The sequence below is a fragment of the Phyllobates terribilis genome, unplaced genomic scaffold, assembly GCF_046119375.1.
Source record: "Phyllobates terribilis strain yellow unplaced genomic scaffold, ASM4611937v1 Scaffold_3__8_contigs__length_932513732, whole genome shotgun sequence".
Taxonomy (NCBI): domain Eukaryota; kingdom Metazoa; phylum Chordata; class Amphibia; order Anura; family Dendrobatidae; genus Phyllobates; species Phyllobates terribilis.
The window spans coordinates 163,999,033-164,015,054 of NW_027362763.1; the positions used below are offsets into that span (position 1 = coordinate 163,999,033).

General features: G+C 48.3%; 1 protein-coding gene across 2 annotated transcripts in view; it reads right to left on the reverse strand.

Moving 5' to 3' along the window:
* Window positions 1-3,221: 3,221 nt before the first annotated feature.
* The window catches only part of ACP1 (acid phosphatase 1), a 44,915-nt gene continuing 32,114 nt past the window's right edge, over window positions 3,222-16,022 (reverse strand). For both annotated transcript variants that reach the window (XM_073674236.1, XM_073674235.1), the window contains exon 6: window positions 3,222-3,531. In XM_073674236.1, the coding sequence (XP_073530337.1) occupies window positions 3,454-3,531 (78 nt within the window). In that variant the 3' untranslated portion in view covers window positions 3,222-3,453. The remainder of the gene's footprint in view (window positions 3,532-16,022) is intronic.

Genomic DNA, 16,022 nt, shown 5'->3' on the forward strand with positions numbered 1-16,022 from the left:
TTTTTAACGTGTTTTCTGCAGCGGTGGTGCAGTTCCAATTTCCTATATTCAGTGTGTGCATGTTGTAGCATTTCAGAGTGCAGCTTTAATTTGCTAGCTATATAGAGTGGCTCTCTTAGCTTGCACCTGTTCACATTTGTCTTTGAGTTTGGAAGTGATGGTTAGTTTTTTTATATTCGTCTTATGTTCTATTAACGACTTCAGGGTTCAGAAACTTTGAAACTGTTAAAAGAAGTAACATGTTCATTCTTTAGAAGCCGCCTGCTATTTATACTTGAGAGACAAGATGCGGCAGTAGGGCCACCACAAAACCGCCAGAAAAAAAACCTACACTACTAGATTTTTATCTGAAGCAGCTTCATCTTGGGAAACTCGTCAGTTCAAAGGACACTTTAGAGATGCCATATGCAAATACCCTAATAAATGCTATGTAACCATAAAAATTTTGTACATCCACAGACCCACGAATGAAAGTTGATTTTAATCAATAGATCTTGGAATAATAATAACTTCCACAATTGGATGTGTTTAAATAAAATGCTCCTGTGCTGAGATAATCTTATAAATGTGTCCCTGCTGTGTACTGTGTAATGGCTGTGTCTGACCGTGCAGGAACATGGTCTCATCATACCACATCTCCTGGGCAGGGGAGGACGCAAAAGACAATACAGACAGGACAGCACGGGATCACAGCTGATTCTTTTTATGAGGTAAAACATTTTCCTGCCTGTTTTTAAACAATGTTTTACTTCAAAGAAAGAATCAGGTGTGATCCCCCTACTCAAATGTCTGTATACTATTTTCCTTCCTCCCCTGCCCAGGAGATGTGGTATGATCAGACCATGTTCCTGTACGGTCAGACACAGGTATTACACAGCACACAGCAGATTATAAGATTATCTCAGCACAGGAACATTTTATTTAAACACATCCAATTGTGGAACTTATTCTCATTCCAAGATCTATTGATTAAAATGAACTTTTGTTTGTGGGAAAATCCCTTTAAATAGAAGAATTTCATCCAAAATACTTAGATTCTTTGGACTAGTGCATGCCGCAGTCGCCCCCCCTATACCCCACGGACATTTGATTCGTGTGAAAAAAAAAAAGAAACTAATCATCGGAACACCGATGGCTTGCTCACTTTTAACAGCTCGGCATCTCTATAGAAACCTGCAGTGGTTAAAAGACACTCAAAAGTCTGAACATATGAACAGCAAGTTTTTTTTTGTTTTACATAGAAATATTATCATTCTTTTGAGCATTTGCTCAGTGCTTTTTAAAGGTGGGTTTAAGAGCGGACCCATCTAAAAAAGATGTTGTGTATATACCCCCAAGACATGTCAGGCTGATTTTGAAAAAAAATTATCCCCATTGTTTCCATGAAAAATGACATTTTTTTTCCCCACATTTTTTGCGGTAAAAAAACCCACATTTTTTATACTTTTGTGCTTCTATTTGTTTCTAATTGCTGCCAATTCACAGTACATAAAACCTACAAAATAAAAGATATTCATGTCAATTTAGAAAAATATGAAAGCTTTCCTTCCCTTATAATGTTACGATCCAATATGTAAAATATTGTTTTGGTCATCAAGGCCCGAAATACCCCTGATCATACGTTAAATGGTAGACAAAAAAAATCATAATATATGATATATATTGATGACTGCTTTGCACACTCTTGGCATTCTCTTGATGAGCTTCAAGAGGTAGTCACCGGAAATGGTTTTCACTTCACAGGTGTGCCCTGTCAGGTTTAATAAGTGAGATTTCTTGCCTTATAAATGGGGTTGGGACCATCAGTTGTGTTGTGCAGAAGTCTGGTGGATACACAGCTGATAGTCCTACTGAATAGACTGTTAGCTGCTTTTTTCTTGCCATAATACAAATTCTAAGTAAAGAAAAACGAGTGGCCATCATTACTTTAAGAAATGAAGGTCAGTCAGTCCGAAAAATTGGGCAAACTTTGAAAGTGTCCCCAAATGCAGTTGCAAAAACCATCAAGCGCTACAAAGAAACTGGCTCACATGAGGACCGCCCCAGGAAAGGAAGACCAAGAGTCACCTCTGCTTCTGAAGATAAGTTTATTCGAGTCACCAGCCTCAGAAATCGCAGGTTAACAGCAGCTCAGATTAGAGACCAGGTCAATGCCGCACAGAGTTCTAGCAGCAGACACATCTCTTCAACAACTGTTAAGAGGAGACTTTGTGCAGCAGGCCTTCATGGTAAAATAGCTGCTAGGAAACCACTGCTAAGGACAGGCAACATGCAGAAGAGACTTGTCTGGGCTAAAGAACACAAGGAATAGACATTAGACCAGTGGAAATCTGTGCTTTGGTCTGATGAGTCCAAATTTGAGATCTTTGGTTCCAATCACCGTGTCTTTGTGCGACGCAGAAAAGGTGAACAGATGGACTCTACATGCCTGGTTCAAAGCGTGAAGCATGGAGGAGGAGGTGTGATGGTGTGGGGGTGCTTTGCTGGTGACACTGTTGGGGATTTATTCAAAATTGAAGGCATACTGAACCAGCATGCCTACCACAGCATCTTGCAGTGGCATGCTATTCCATCCGGTTTGCGTTTAGTTGGACCATCATTTATTTTTCAACAGGACAATGACCCCAAACACACCTCCAGGCTGTGTAAGGGCTATTTGACCAAGAAGGAGAGTGATGGGGTGCTGACCTGGCCTCCACAGTCACCAGACCTGAACCCAATCGAGATGGTTTGGGGTGAGCTGGACCGCAGAGTGAAGGCAAAAGGGCCAACAAGTGCTAAGCATCTCTGGGAACTCCTTCTCATCAAGAGAATGCCAAGAGTGTGCAAAGCAGTCATCAAAGCAAAAGGTGGCTACTTTGAAGAACTTAGAATATAAGACATATTTTCAGTTGTTTCACACTTTTTTGTTAAGTATATAATTCCACATGTGTTAATTCATAGTTTTGATGCCTTCAGTGTGAATGTACAATTTTCATAGTCATGAAAATACAGAAAAATCTTTAAATGAGGTGTGTCCAAACTTCTGGTCTGTACTGTATGTGTGTTAGTATATACATATATAATATACACACGCACACATATTATATATATATATATATATATACACATACATACATACATATACACACATTTTTTAGGCCAACCTGGTTTCATCTATTCAGAAACCCTTGACTTCTTGTCTTGAAGCATGAAGATGAATAAAGTGCATCTGCTAAAAATTAAAAGTTGTCTACTTTTTATTCCTGAATTAGACAAACATTACGCAGTGTAAGGATCGTGACATGAAATGCTTTAACAAGACATGATCTATAATTTATATCATGACATTAAATATGAGACAATTAATGGCGCGATATAAGTGAGTAAAAAAATAACACAAAAAGTTTAATGTCCTGTGATAACACAACAGATCCGGCCATGGCGCACGGTGTTAACCTCACTTGTGTAATACTAGGAGGACTTTTCCAAAAAGGATTTACAGCATCTAACACACTGCTGGTAGACGGTCTCAAAATCTTCATCGCTGCCCTGTAAATGGAAGAGGAAGAGTCAGTTATCCATGGAAATCTATTTACTAGAGAGAATATCCATCACTCCTGACTTCTGCAGAATGCTGCCACCAACAATCGCCTGCATTAAACTGAGCAAAACTCTGTATTGGGGTATGTGCACATTGCGTCTTTTCCAGGCAGAACCTGCCGGAGAAAGCAGTCAAACGCTACAAAGAATGATCACGTGGTCAGAAAGTTTTGACATTGTTCTTCTTATACTTCGACTTTTTTCGCTTCTTTTAAACACTTCAGACTTTGAAAGCCGCGAAGCTGCTAAAAATAATAATCCGACCATTCTTTGGAAGCCGCTTGTTATTTATATTTTCAAAGGAAAAAAAAACACCATAGGCGTCATAACCGCCACAAAACTTAATGAAAAGACGCTTCAGGAAAAAGACCGCTGGCATTTTCCTGAAATGTCTTCACCTTGAAAAACTCGGCTGGTCCAGCGGCGTCTTAAAGACATCATGTGCACATATCTGAAGAGATTTCCAAGTCGGGATACATCTGGTAGGTGATTCACCTTGAAGCAGGAGTTTAGTCATAACCTACACTATACACAGAGAAGTATTGGGACATGTCATAACAGAATTCAGGTCTTCATTCAGTCCCATTACCACAGCTGTATAACATTCAACCCCTCGCCATGCCGTCTGCCCTGTGTGATAGAATATCTCATTCTAAAGAGTTCACGGATACCAGCGCAGTCCTGTAATAGGAGCCACCGGTGTAACAAGTCAGTTCGTGAAATTACTTCTCTCCTAATTAATCCACAATCATCTGTGAGTGGTATCATTGAGAAGTGTGGCCGAGTTGCTCTGGTTCCTAAAAGTTTCCAAAGTGAAGACCAGGAATCCACTGGAAGCTTCATGGCATGCCATGACCAAGCAGCTCCATACAAGCCTTGCATCAACCAAGCACAATGCCAAGCGTCAGATGGAGTGGTGTAAAGCAGCTGCTACTAGACTATGGAGAAGTGGGAACGTGATCTGTGCAGTGACGAATCACACTTCTCTATCTGGTATCTGATGGACAACTAGGGGTTTGGCAAATGCCATGGAGAATGTTCGCTGCCTGACTGCATCGTGCCAGATGTACAGTGTGGTGGATAAGAGATAATGTTATGGAGATGTTTTTCTGGTATCGACCGCTTCGTTCTAGTGAAAGGAAATCTTAATGCTTTAGCATGCATGATACTGGACAATTGAAGCTTCCAACTTTGTGGGAACAGTTTGGGGGAAGACTCTTTTCCGTTCCTCATGTACAAAGCAAGGTACATGAAGGCATGGTTGGGTGAGTTTGGTGTACAAGAACATGAATGGCAGCACTGATCCCCGACCTTAACCCCATCAAAAACCACCGACCTTACAAATACTATTCTGAATGAATAAGCAAAAACTCCAGACACTGCAAAATCTTGTAGAAATTCTTCCCAGAACAGTGGAAGCTGCAAATATAAGGGGATGGGGGAACGGTAGGGGGGAAGATAGAACCAACCTCATATTAATGCCTATTGATTTATCAGGCAATGTCATAAAACTTCCTGTAGGTGAAATGTGTAGTTGTCCAGCACTTTCCATATACTGTTATGGCCGAAAATGTTGGTACCCTTGAAATTGTTCCAGAAAGTGAAGTATTTCTCCCAGAAAATTTTTGCAATTACATGTTTTGATATACACATAATGTATATATACACAAGTGCTTCTCACTAAATTAGAATATCCTCAAAAAGTTAATTTATTTCAGTTCTTCCAATACAGAAAGTGAAACTCATATTATATAGTCATTACAAACAGAGTGATTTATTTCAAGTGTTTATTGCATTTATTGATGATTATGGCTTACAGCCAATGAAAACACAAAAGTCATTATCTCCGTAAATTAGAATACTTTATAACAACAGCTTAAAAAATTATTTTAAAATCCAAAATGTTGACCTACTGAAATGTATGTTTAGTAAATGCATTCAATACTTGGTCGGGTCTCCTTTTGCATCAATTACTGCATCAATGCGGCGTGGCATGGAGGCGATCAGCCTGTGGCACTGCTGAGGTGTTATGGATGCCCAGGTACAGTAGCTTTGACAGCAGCCTTCAGCTCGTCTGCATTGTTGGGTCTGGTGTCTCTCATCTTCCTCTTGACAATTCTCCATAGATCTCTATGGGGTAGAGGTCAGGGGAGTTTGCTGGCCAATCAAGCACAATGATATTGTTGTTTTTAAAACCAGGTATTGGTACTTTTGGCAGTGTGGACAGGGGCCAAATCCTGCTGGAGAATTTTCATCTCCAAAAAGCTTGTCGGTAGAGGGAAGCATGAAGTGCTCTAAAATTTCCTGGTAGACGGCTGCACTGACTTTGGTCTTGATAAAACACAGTGGACCTACACCAGCAGATGACATGGCTCCCCAAACCATCACTGATTGTGGAAACTTCACACTAGATCTCATGCAGCTTGGATTGTGTCCTCTACACTCTTCCTCCAGATTATGGGACCTTGATTTCCAAATGAAATCTGAAAACAACACCTTGGACCACTGAGCAACAGTCCAGGTCTTTTTCTCCTTGGCCCAGGTAAGACGCTTCTGGTGTTGTCTATTGGTCATGAGTGGCTTGACACAAGGAATACAACACTTGTAGCCCATGTCCTGGATATGTCTGTGTGTGGTGGCTCTTGAACCAATGACTTCAGCAGCAGTCCACTCCTTGTGAATCACCCCCAAATTTTTGAAAGGCCTTTTCTTAACAATCCTTTCAAGGCTGCGGTTATCCCTGTTGCTTGCGCACCTTTTTCTACCACACTTTTTCCTTCCACTCAAATTTCCATTAATATGCTTGGATACAGCACTCTGTGAACATCCAGCTTTTTTAGCAATGACCTTTTGTGGCCGGGTGTCCACGCTCGGTCCCCAGCCGCCAGAGGGCGGCCGGGTGTCCATAAACGGTCCCCAGCCGCCCCTATTTCTCCTGGGAACTTCCCCCACACTTTTCTTAGCCTGGCTTGCTTTAGGGCAGCATTGGACGAGCCCACCAGAGAACCAGACTCCTCCGGTGGGCCCTGGCTTCTCCATCAGGGGAGTTGAGAGTGCCAAGGTGAGGAGCATGATGATGATGATAGAAGTTAGCATCTGCTTTGTTGTCTTGGAATGCAAGCGTAAGTGTGCAACCTGCCACCCACCCACCCCGAGGCTGCAATACCATACTGCTAGCTTGCTTGCACTTGAAATTGGGCCTTTTAGGCATGTGGAGGCAGATACCAGCCACCATGTCATGGCTGCGTCGGCGGCCTGGTATCCATACTCAGTCCCCAGCCACCTGGCGTCCACGCTCGGTCCCCAGCCGCCAGGGGGCGGCCGGGTGTCCATACTCTGTCCCCAGCCGCCCCGTGGCCAGGTGTCCACACACGGTCTTCAGCTGCCTGGGGGCGGCAGAGTGTCCATAAACAGTCCCCAGCCGCCCCTATTTCTCCTGGGAACTTCCCCCACACTTTTCTTAGCCTGGCCTGCTTTAAGGCAGCATTGGACGAGCCCACCAGAGAACCAGACTCCTCCGGTGGGCCCTGGCTTCTCCATCAGGGGAGCTGAGAGTGCCAAGGTGAGGAGCATGATGATAATGATAGAAGTTAGCGTCTGCTTTGTTTTCTTGGAGTGCAAGCACATGTATGTAGTAGCGGCTAGGCCTGAGGTGGTCAGCGTTTTGGCGCATATTCTACCTCCGCCGAGGATTGCTGGATGTTTTCCTGCTACTATCCCAGTTCTATGACTCCCATTAAAACAAAGCTTCAGGTGATGAATCATGGATGAGGTGGTGGCAAAGGAGAAAAGAGCAGGAAGAACAGGGACCATTCGCATCAATATCAGGCCAGTCAACCACACATGTCTTGTAGGATATATTTCTGTACCAAAAGGAGCGGTTTGGCTACACAGTTGTAACGGGTCTGGGAGGTGGAACCACAGAGCAACTATACAAAGGGGCAGTCCTTGTAAGGAAGCGGGTGACATCCAGGGAAGGCGGGCAGGAGGACACGGCAAGTGACGGGGACAGTCTCTGGGTAAGAGGGCAGGAGGACACGGCAAGTGACGGGGACAGTTTCTTGACAGGCGGGTGGTCACAGCAAGTGATGGCTAAGCCTCCAGGTAGGCTAGCAGGATATGCCTTCCGGTCGGCGGCCATCTTCTTCCGGTCACATGACCGCACATGTGACCAATTGAGCGCCATATTTAAAAAGATGCCGGTATCTGGATCAGTGACGCCTATTGAAAAAGCCACTTACGCGAAACGCGCGTCGAGGCTTGCGGGCCCTATATCTGTTCGCTCCTGCCCTGCCAGTTTATCCTCCCTGCCTTCCTGCCCCTGGTATTCACATCGGTGAGTTATTTGCAATGTTTTGCATACACATTTTCTGGATACTCTCTTACTACTTGAAGCCTTAAAGCTTTCTATATATATATATACTCTGTATCCAGATTTCTGTTGACTTCCTGTGTGATATACCCTGTGCTTTCAATCTTAGTGTGTTACTATTTATATAGGCCCTGTTAGCCCTGCGCTTGGGGAATACGTATTTATTTAATCGTATTATGGCTCTCCCTTGGAATATATTTTCTGCATGGTCTTTTCGTCTCGATAGCTGCAATGCAGCTATGGCCTTTTTTTCTACTTTTTGATATGCTCCGCAACTCATATGTACTTGTAACTTGTATTTTTTAAATAAGATCTTTTCTACTTATAATAAAGTTTCCTCTATTTATGCCATACACTCGGTGTTCTCTAGTGTTTGTATCTATTTTTGAGTAGGCAATTCATCGTGGATGTGGAATATAAGTCGTATTTCCACTATACTCCACATCCATAATATTATTTATGTTGGTCGATCTGTTTAAAAGGCTAGCAGGCAGGTAGCGGGTGGACGCTCCCAGGTGAGCGGGCGAGAGTCTCTGGACAAGCGGGTGGTCACAGCAAGTGACGGCAGAGCCTCCAGGTAGGCTAACAGGCAGGTAACCGGTGGACGCTCCCAGGTGAGCGGGCAAGAGTCTCTGGACGGGCAGGTGGTCACAGCACGCGACGGCAGAGCCTCCAGGTAAGCTAGCGAGCAGGTAGCAGGTGAGCGCTCCCAGGTGAGCGGGTAAGATTCTCTGGACGGGCAGGTGGTCACAGCACGTGACGGCAGAGCCTCCAGGTGGGCTAACAGGCAGGTAGCAGGTTAGCGCTCCCAGGTGAGCGGGCATTCGGATCCATAGACAGACTGGCAGGGCTGGTAGGCAGACTGTCGGACCGCAGGAATAACAGCAGATAGACACGAGTCAGGCAGGTATCAGACAGGAAACTGGCAGGTAACTGGTAACGGGACCTGAGGGCTGAAGCAGAGTGATGAACTATGCTACAACATTGCTCGGGTACCTCCATTTTGGAGGAGGTGCCTTATATATGGAGAGATCCTCCGGCCATTGGCCGGGGACTCCTTAGGACGGCGCGCGCGGCCCCTTTAAGAGAGGGGGAGCGCGCGCGCGCACCCCCTAAGCACAGTAGCCGGGAAGGAGCGCGCGCTGCAAGCAGAGCGGGAGGAAGACGCCGGGCACGGAGCGGTGAGGGGAACAGCGTCCCTGCCTAGCAGGAGGCAGGGACGCCGACGCTACAGTACCCCCCCCTTTAGGCCCCCCCTAATTTAGGCCAGACAGAAATTTATCAAGGATGAGAGGGGCATGGATGTTCTCCCGGGGCTCCCACATTCTCTCCTCAGGACCAAACCCCTTCCAATCTACTAGAAAAAAGGTCTTTCCTCTTACCCTTTTGGTGGCCAGAATGTTCTCTACCTCAAACTCGTCTTCAGCAGAAACCGGAGCAGGAGGCGTACCTGTAGACTTGGAAAAAGAGTTAAGTACCACGGGTTTGAGGAGAGATACATGGAAGGAGTTAGGGATCCGCAAGTTGGCCGGGAGTTTCAATTTATAGGCCACCGGGTTGATCTGTTTGATAACCTCCAGTGGAGGCCCTAACTTGTAGGAAGGAACTTTGAGCCGGACATACTTGGACGAGAGCCAGACTTTATCTCCAGGACGGAATTGTGAAGGATCCAGGCGTCTTTTGTCAGCGTGTTTTTTCATCCGCTCGGACGACTGAAGGAGTGCGGATCGGGTATTCTCCCAAATGGAGGAAAATTCGCTAACGAGGGATTCCGCAGCCGGATTGTCCACCGAGGTGAAGACGGGAAATGGGATCCGAGGATGCTGACCGAAGACTACAAAAAACGGGGATTTGGAGGAAGATTCGCTCTCGTGGTTATTGTAAGAGAATTCGGCCCAAGGTAGGAGATCCACCCAGTCTGAATGGTGGGCATTAACGAAGTGCCGGAGGTACCTGGTCAGGATCTGATTGATCCGCTCCACTTGACCATTGGACTGTGGGTGGTAAGCGGAGGAGAAGTCCAGGGTGACGTCTAGCAGCTTACATGTGGCTCTCCAGAAGCGTGAGGTGAACTGAACCCCACGATCCGACACGATGTGGAGAGGCAGGCCATGGAGACGGAAGATGTGGCGGATAAAGTCTTTAGCCAGCTCGGGTGCAGACGGGAGGCCCGGTAGGGGAATGAAGTGAGCCATCTTGGAAAAGCGGTCAGCGACCACCCAAATGACCGTACAACCGGCAGAGACAGGGAGATCTGTAATAAAGTCCATAGCTATATGCTGCCAGGGGGCAGCAGGTACTGGAAGAGGAAGAAGGCGACCGGCTGGCAGGTGTCTCGGAACCTTGTTGCGGGCGCAGAACACACAGGCAAAAACAAAGTCTATTACGTCCTTGTGCAGGGTAGGCCACCAGTAGTGCCGGGTAATAAGCTGGAGGGTCTTTTTCTGACCGGCGTGGCCAGCTAGCTTAGACGAGTGACCCCAGTGTAGAATCTTCTCCCGATCAGGTACAGTTACGAACGTCTTACCGGAAGGGAGACGATTTAGATTCACGGGAGCCACCTGCATTACTCTGGCGGGATCGATGATGTGTTTAGGTTCCTCCTCGAGATCAGACACCAGGAAGGATCGGGACAAGGCGTCAGCTTTGATGTTTTTGTCAGCCGGGCGAAAATGAAGAACGAAATCAAAGCGAGCAAAAAACAAGGACCACCGGGCTTGGCGCGGGTTAAGTCTCTGGGCACTCTGGAGGTAAGCCAAGTTCTTGTGGTCCGTGTAAATTATTACCGGGTGAAGAGCCCCCTCGAGCAGGTAACGCCACTCCTCCAGTGCCAGCTTAATGGCCAATAACTCTCGGTCTCCTATAGAATAGTTGCGCTCAGAAGAGGAGAAGAGTTTGGAGAAGAAGCCGCAAGTTACCATTCTTCCGGAGGACGATTTTTGGGTAAGTACCGCTCCGGCTCCAGAGGAGGAGGCGTCAACTTCCAGGAAGAATTGCTTTTTGCCGTCCGGGCGATGCAGCACCGGGGCGGAAGAGAAAGCCTGTTTTAAGGAAAGAAAGGCTTCCTCTGCTTCGGGCGGCCATTCTCTGGGATTAGTGCCCTTACGGGTGAGCGCAGAGATTGGGGCAGTCCGGGAAGAGAAGTGCGGTATGAAGAGGCGGTAGTAGTTGGCGAAGCCCAGGAACCGCTGAATAGCCTTCAACCCCTCTGGTCGAGGCCACTTCTCGATGGCAGACAGTTTCTCAGGATCCATTCGTAGGCCGGTCTGAGAAATTATGTAGCCCAAAAACGGAAGCGAGGTCTGCTCAAAGAGGCACGTCTCATATTTAGCGTAGAGGTGGTTCTGCCTGAGCCTGAGCAGGACCTGACGAACATCCCTCCGGTGAGTGAGAAGATCCGGAGAGAAGACCAAGATGTCGTCCAGGTACACCACTACGCAGGAGTAGAGAAGGTCCCGGAAGATGTCATTGACCAACTCCTGAAAGACGGCGGGAGCGTTACAGAGACCAAAGGGCATTACCAGGTATTAATAGTGGGCGTCCCGGGTGTTGAATGCCGTCTTCCATTCATCCCCCTGACGGATACGGACCAGGTAATAGGCCCCACGGAGGTCCAGCTTGGTGAAGATTCTAGCCCCCCTCAGACGGTCAAATAATTCCGGAATGAGCGGAAGGGGGTATTTATTCTTCACAGTGATCTGGTTAAGGCCTCTATAGTCTATACAGGGACGGAGTGAGCCGTCCTTCTTTTTAACGAAGAAGAAGCCTGCTCCCGCCGGAGAGGTAGATTTCCGGATAAATCCCCGGGCCAGATTCTCCTCAATATATTCAGACATGGACCGGGTCTCAGCAGCGGACAAAGGGTAAATACGCCCACGGGGAGGAGTAGCGCCGGGTAACAGGTCGATTGGGCAGTCGTATGGTCTATGAGGGGGTAATGTCTCTGCCTCCTTTTTATTAAAGACGTCCGCATAAGACCAATAGGGAATCGGAAGTCCAGGTAGATTAGCTGGGGTAGGAGAAGGACGGACAGGATGGACGGGAACTAAACAAGTCTTATGGCAGTCCTGTCCCCAGCGAAGGACTTCTCCGGTCTGCCAATCAAGCACGGGTGCATGTCTCTGAAGCCAAGGTCGGCCTAGCAAGAGGGCGTGAGAGAGTCCAGGCAGAACATGAAAGAAGATGCTCTCAGAGTGCAGCATTCCCACCTGCAGAGTAATGAATTCGGTGATGAGTTGGATGGGACGTGGTAAGAGGCCCCCATCCACGGCAGCGACAGATAAGGGTACAGCCAGCGGTTTGGTGGGAATGCGGTATTTTTCTACCAGGGACTGAGAAATGAGATTTCCGGCAGCTCCAGCGTCAAGTTGGGCTAGTTCAAAATAACTGTTCTCCCCGCAGATGATAGAGACCGACAGCAACAGAGATGGAGAGGGTTTATTCTGGTCTAGGACGACCTCTCTGAGCGATCCTAGACACAGGCGTTTCCCGACCTCTCCGGGCAGGTACGGATCCGGTGCTCCTTACTGCCACAGTAGAAGCAGCTCCCCTCAGCTCGGCGTAACTCTTGACGGGTTTTGACCATCTTGGTCTGGTCGACCTGCATAGGTTCGGGTCAGTGCGCCTGGGGAGTAGCGGGAGAAGAGACGGGTTTCTGAAAGGTAGGGGATAGACGTGGAAACCTCCTCTCACGGGTGACCTCTTTGGCACGCTCCTGGAACCGGATGTCAATCCGGGTGGCAAGAGTTAAGTCGTCGAGAGTGGTAGGAATGTCCCGACCGGCGAGTTCATCTTTAGTACGGCCGGACAGACCCTCCCAAAAGACAGACACTAGGGCGTCGTTATCCCAGGCCAGCTCCGAAGCAAGGGTACGGAACCGTATGGCATATTGGCCCACGGTGAGATTTCCTTGATGGAGGTATAGCAGAGATGATGCGGATGAGGTCTTCCGTCCGGGTTCGTCGAAGACTTTCCGGAAAGCCGTGAGAAAGGCTGGAAGGTCGGACACCAGGGGGTCTCCTCTAACCCATAGAGGATTTAGCAAAGCCAGTGCCTCCCCCGTGAGATGGGACATGATGAAGGCTACTCTGGCCCGGTCGGAGATAAACTGGTGGGACAGGAGTTCAAAGTGCAGGGTGCACTGGTTTATGAAGCCCCGAGCTTGAGCGGGGTCGCCTCCGAAGCGAGGAGGTGCAGAAAGCCGGGGTCCGGGGCAGGATACCATGGTATTGGTGGGCAGCGGCGCTGCCGGGTTGCGAGTCATGACACTAGCGGTGGTTGCTGGTGGAGCAGTCAGAGTGTCCAGGAGAGAGTTGACATTCCGCAGGTGACTCAGGATGGACTCCTGTTGGGACCTCTGACGGGACAGTTCATGACACAGGTCCGAGAGCGAGGGAGCTTGGGTGCCATCGGGTTCCATGGCCCGAGCAAACTAACGGGTCTGGGAGGTGGAACCACAGAGCAACTATACAAAGGGGCAGTCCTTGTAAGGAAGAAGGTGACACCCAGGGAAGGCGGGCAGGCAGTCACGACTAGTGACGGGGACAGTCTCTGGGTAAGAGGGCAGGAGGTCACGGCAAGTGACGGGGACAGTCTCTGGGTAAGAGGGCAGGAGGTCACGGCAAGTGACGGGAACAGTCTCTTGCCAGGCGGGTGGTCACAGCAAGTGATGGCTAAGCCTCCAGGTAGGCTAGCAGGCAGGTAGCGGGTGGACGCTCCCAGGTGAGCGGGCGAGTCTCTGGACAAGCGGGTGGTCACAGCAAGTGACGGCAGAGCCTCCAGGTAGGCTAACAGGCAGGTAACCGGTGGACGCTCCCAGGTGAGCGGGCAAGAGTCTCTGGACGGGCAGGTGGTCACAGCACGTGACGGCAGAGTGTCCAGGTAAGCAAGCGAGCAGGTAGCAGGTCAGCGCTCCCAGGTGAGCGGGTAAGATTCTCTGGACGGGCAGGTGGTCACAGCACGTGACGGCAGAGCCTCCAGGTGAGCTAACAGGCAGGTAGCAGGTGAGCGCTCCCAGGTGAGCGGGCAGACGGATCCATAGACAGACTGGCAGGCAGACTGTCGGACCGCAGGAATAACAGCAGATAGACACGAGTCAGGCAGGTATCAGACAGGAAACTGGCAGGTAACTGGTAACGGGACCTGAGGGCTGAAGCAGAGTGATGAATTATGCTACAACATTGCTCGGGCACCTCCATTTTGGAGGAGGTGCCTTATATATGGAGAGATCCTCCGGCCATTGGCCGGGGACTCCTTAGGACGGCGCACGCGGCCCCTTTAAGAGAAGGGGAGCGCGCGCGCGCCCTAAGCACAGTGGCCGGGAAGGAGCGCGCGCTGCAAGCAGAGCGGGAGGAAGACGCCGGGCACGGAGCGGAGAGGTGAGGGGAACAGCGTCCCAGCCTAGCAGGAGGCAGGGACGCCGACGCTACAACAGTTATAGGGCATGCAGTGAGTGCAATGCCTACCAAAAATTTCGAGGCACTCCAATGCCCCTTGGAAGTGACATGGAGGTCAGAGGGCCTTAACTAAACGTTTTTTTCCATTTATAGCAACTGGGTCTCCTGTGCACTGTTGGCCTAAGCAGTGAATGGAAGGCTTTCCAAAAATTATGAGGAACTGAAATGCCTCTTGAAACAGACGTGGATTACAGCATACTAAAAACCTTCTACCCATTATTGGGGAGTGGGTCTCCCTTAGGGTTCGCCTATGCATTGAAAAGCAAAAGCTGACTAAAATTAGGAGGAAATGCAATGCCCGTTGGAAGAATGGTGGCGGTCGTAGTGGAATAAAAAGATAATATCAATGCCCCTTGGAAAAGTGGTGGAGGTCGCAGTAGCTTAACAACTGTTTTAATGCACATTGGAAGAGACGCGGAGGTCGCAGTAGCTTAACAAGACGGTTTTAATGCCCCTTGGAAAAGTGGTGGAGGTCGCAGTAGCTTAACAAGACGGTTTTAATGCCCATTGGAAAAGTGGTGGAGGTCGCAGTAGCTTAACAAGACGGTTTTAATGCCCCTTGGAAAAGTGGTGGAGGTCGCAGTAGCTTAACAAGACGGTTTTAATGCCCCTTGGAAGAATGGTGGAGGTCGCAGTGGAATAAAAAGACAATATCAATGCACCTTGGAAAAGTGGTGGAGATCGCAGTAGCTTAACAAGACGGTTTTAATGCCCCTTGGAAAAGTGGTGGAGGTCGCAGTAGCTTAACAAGACAGTTTTAATGCCCCTTGGAAGAGACGTGGAGGACGCAGTAGCTTAACAAGATGTTTTTAATGCCCCTTGGAAGAATCGTGGAGGTCGTAGTGGAATAAAAAGACAATATCAATGCCCCTTGGAAAAGTGGTGGAGGTCGCAGTAGCTTAACAAGACGGTTTTAATGTCCCTTGGAAGAGACATGGAGGTCACAATAGCTTAACAAGACGGTTTTAATGCCCCTTGGAAAAGTGGTGGAGGTCGCAGTAGCTTAACAAGACGGTTTTAATGGCCCTTGGAAGAGCCATGCAGTATAGCATATTAAAAACATTATTCCCATTATTGGGGAGTGGGTCTCCCATAGTCTTTGCCTATGCCTTTCAAGCAAAAGCTGCAAAAAATTAGGACGGAGGAACTTGCAATGCTGGCAACACGGACCACGGTCACCCTGGTGGTATAGTGGTGGTGGAGGCTGAGGATAAGGAGAAGAGCAAAATACAGCCGAAATGAGGAAGCGTATACCCATGTGTGGGTGTGAAGCGGTGCATGGGAATACACCTCCCGAAATAACACAGTGGATTTGACTTTATGTTACTCTGCTGTCATTTGGTGGTGATGAGAAGTCTGGCCCAATCCAGCCCTTGTTCATTTTGATAAGGGTCAGCTTGTCAGCATTGTCAGTTGACAGGTGAGTGCGCTTATCAGTTATAATCCCCCCAGTGGCACTAAAAACATGCTCCGATAACACGCTAGCGGCAGGGCCGGCCAAGACCTCCATGGCGCACAGAGCGAGTTCCTTCCAAGTATCCACCTTGGATACCCAATAATTAAAAGGCACAGAGGAATCACGGAGGACCCTGGTACAGTTGGCAAGGTACTCC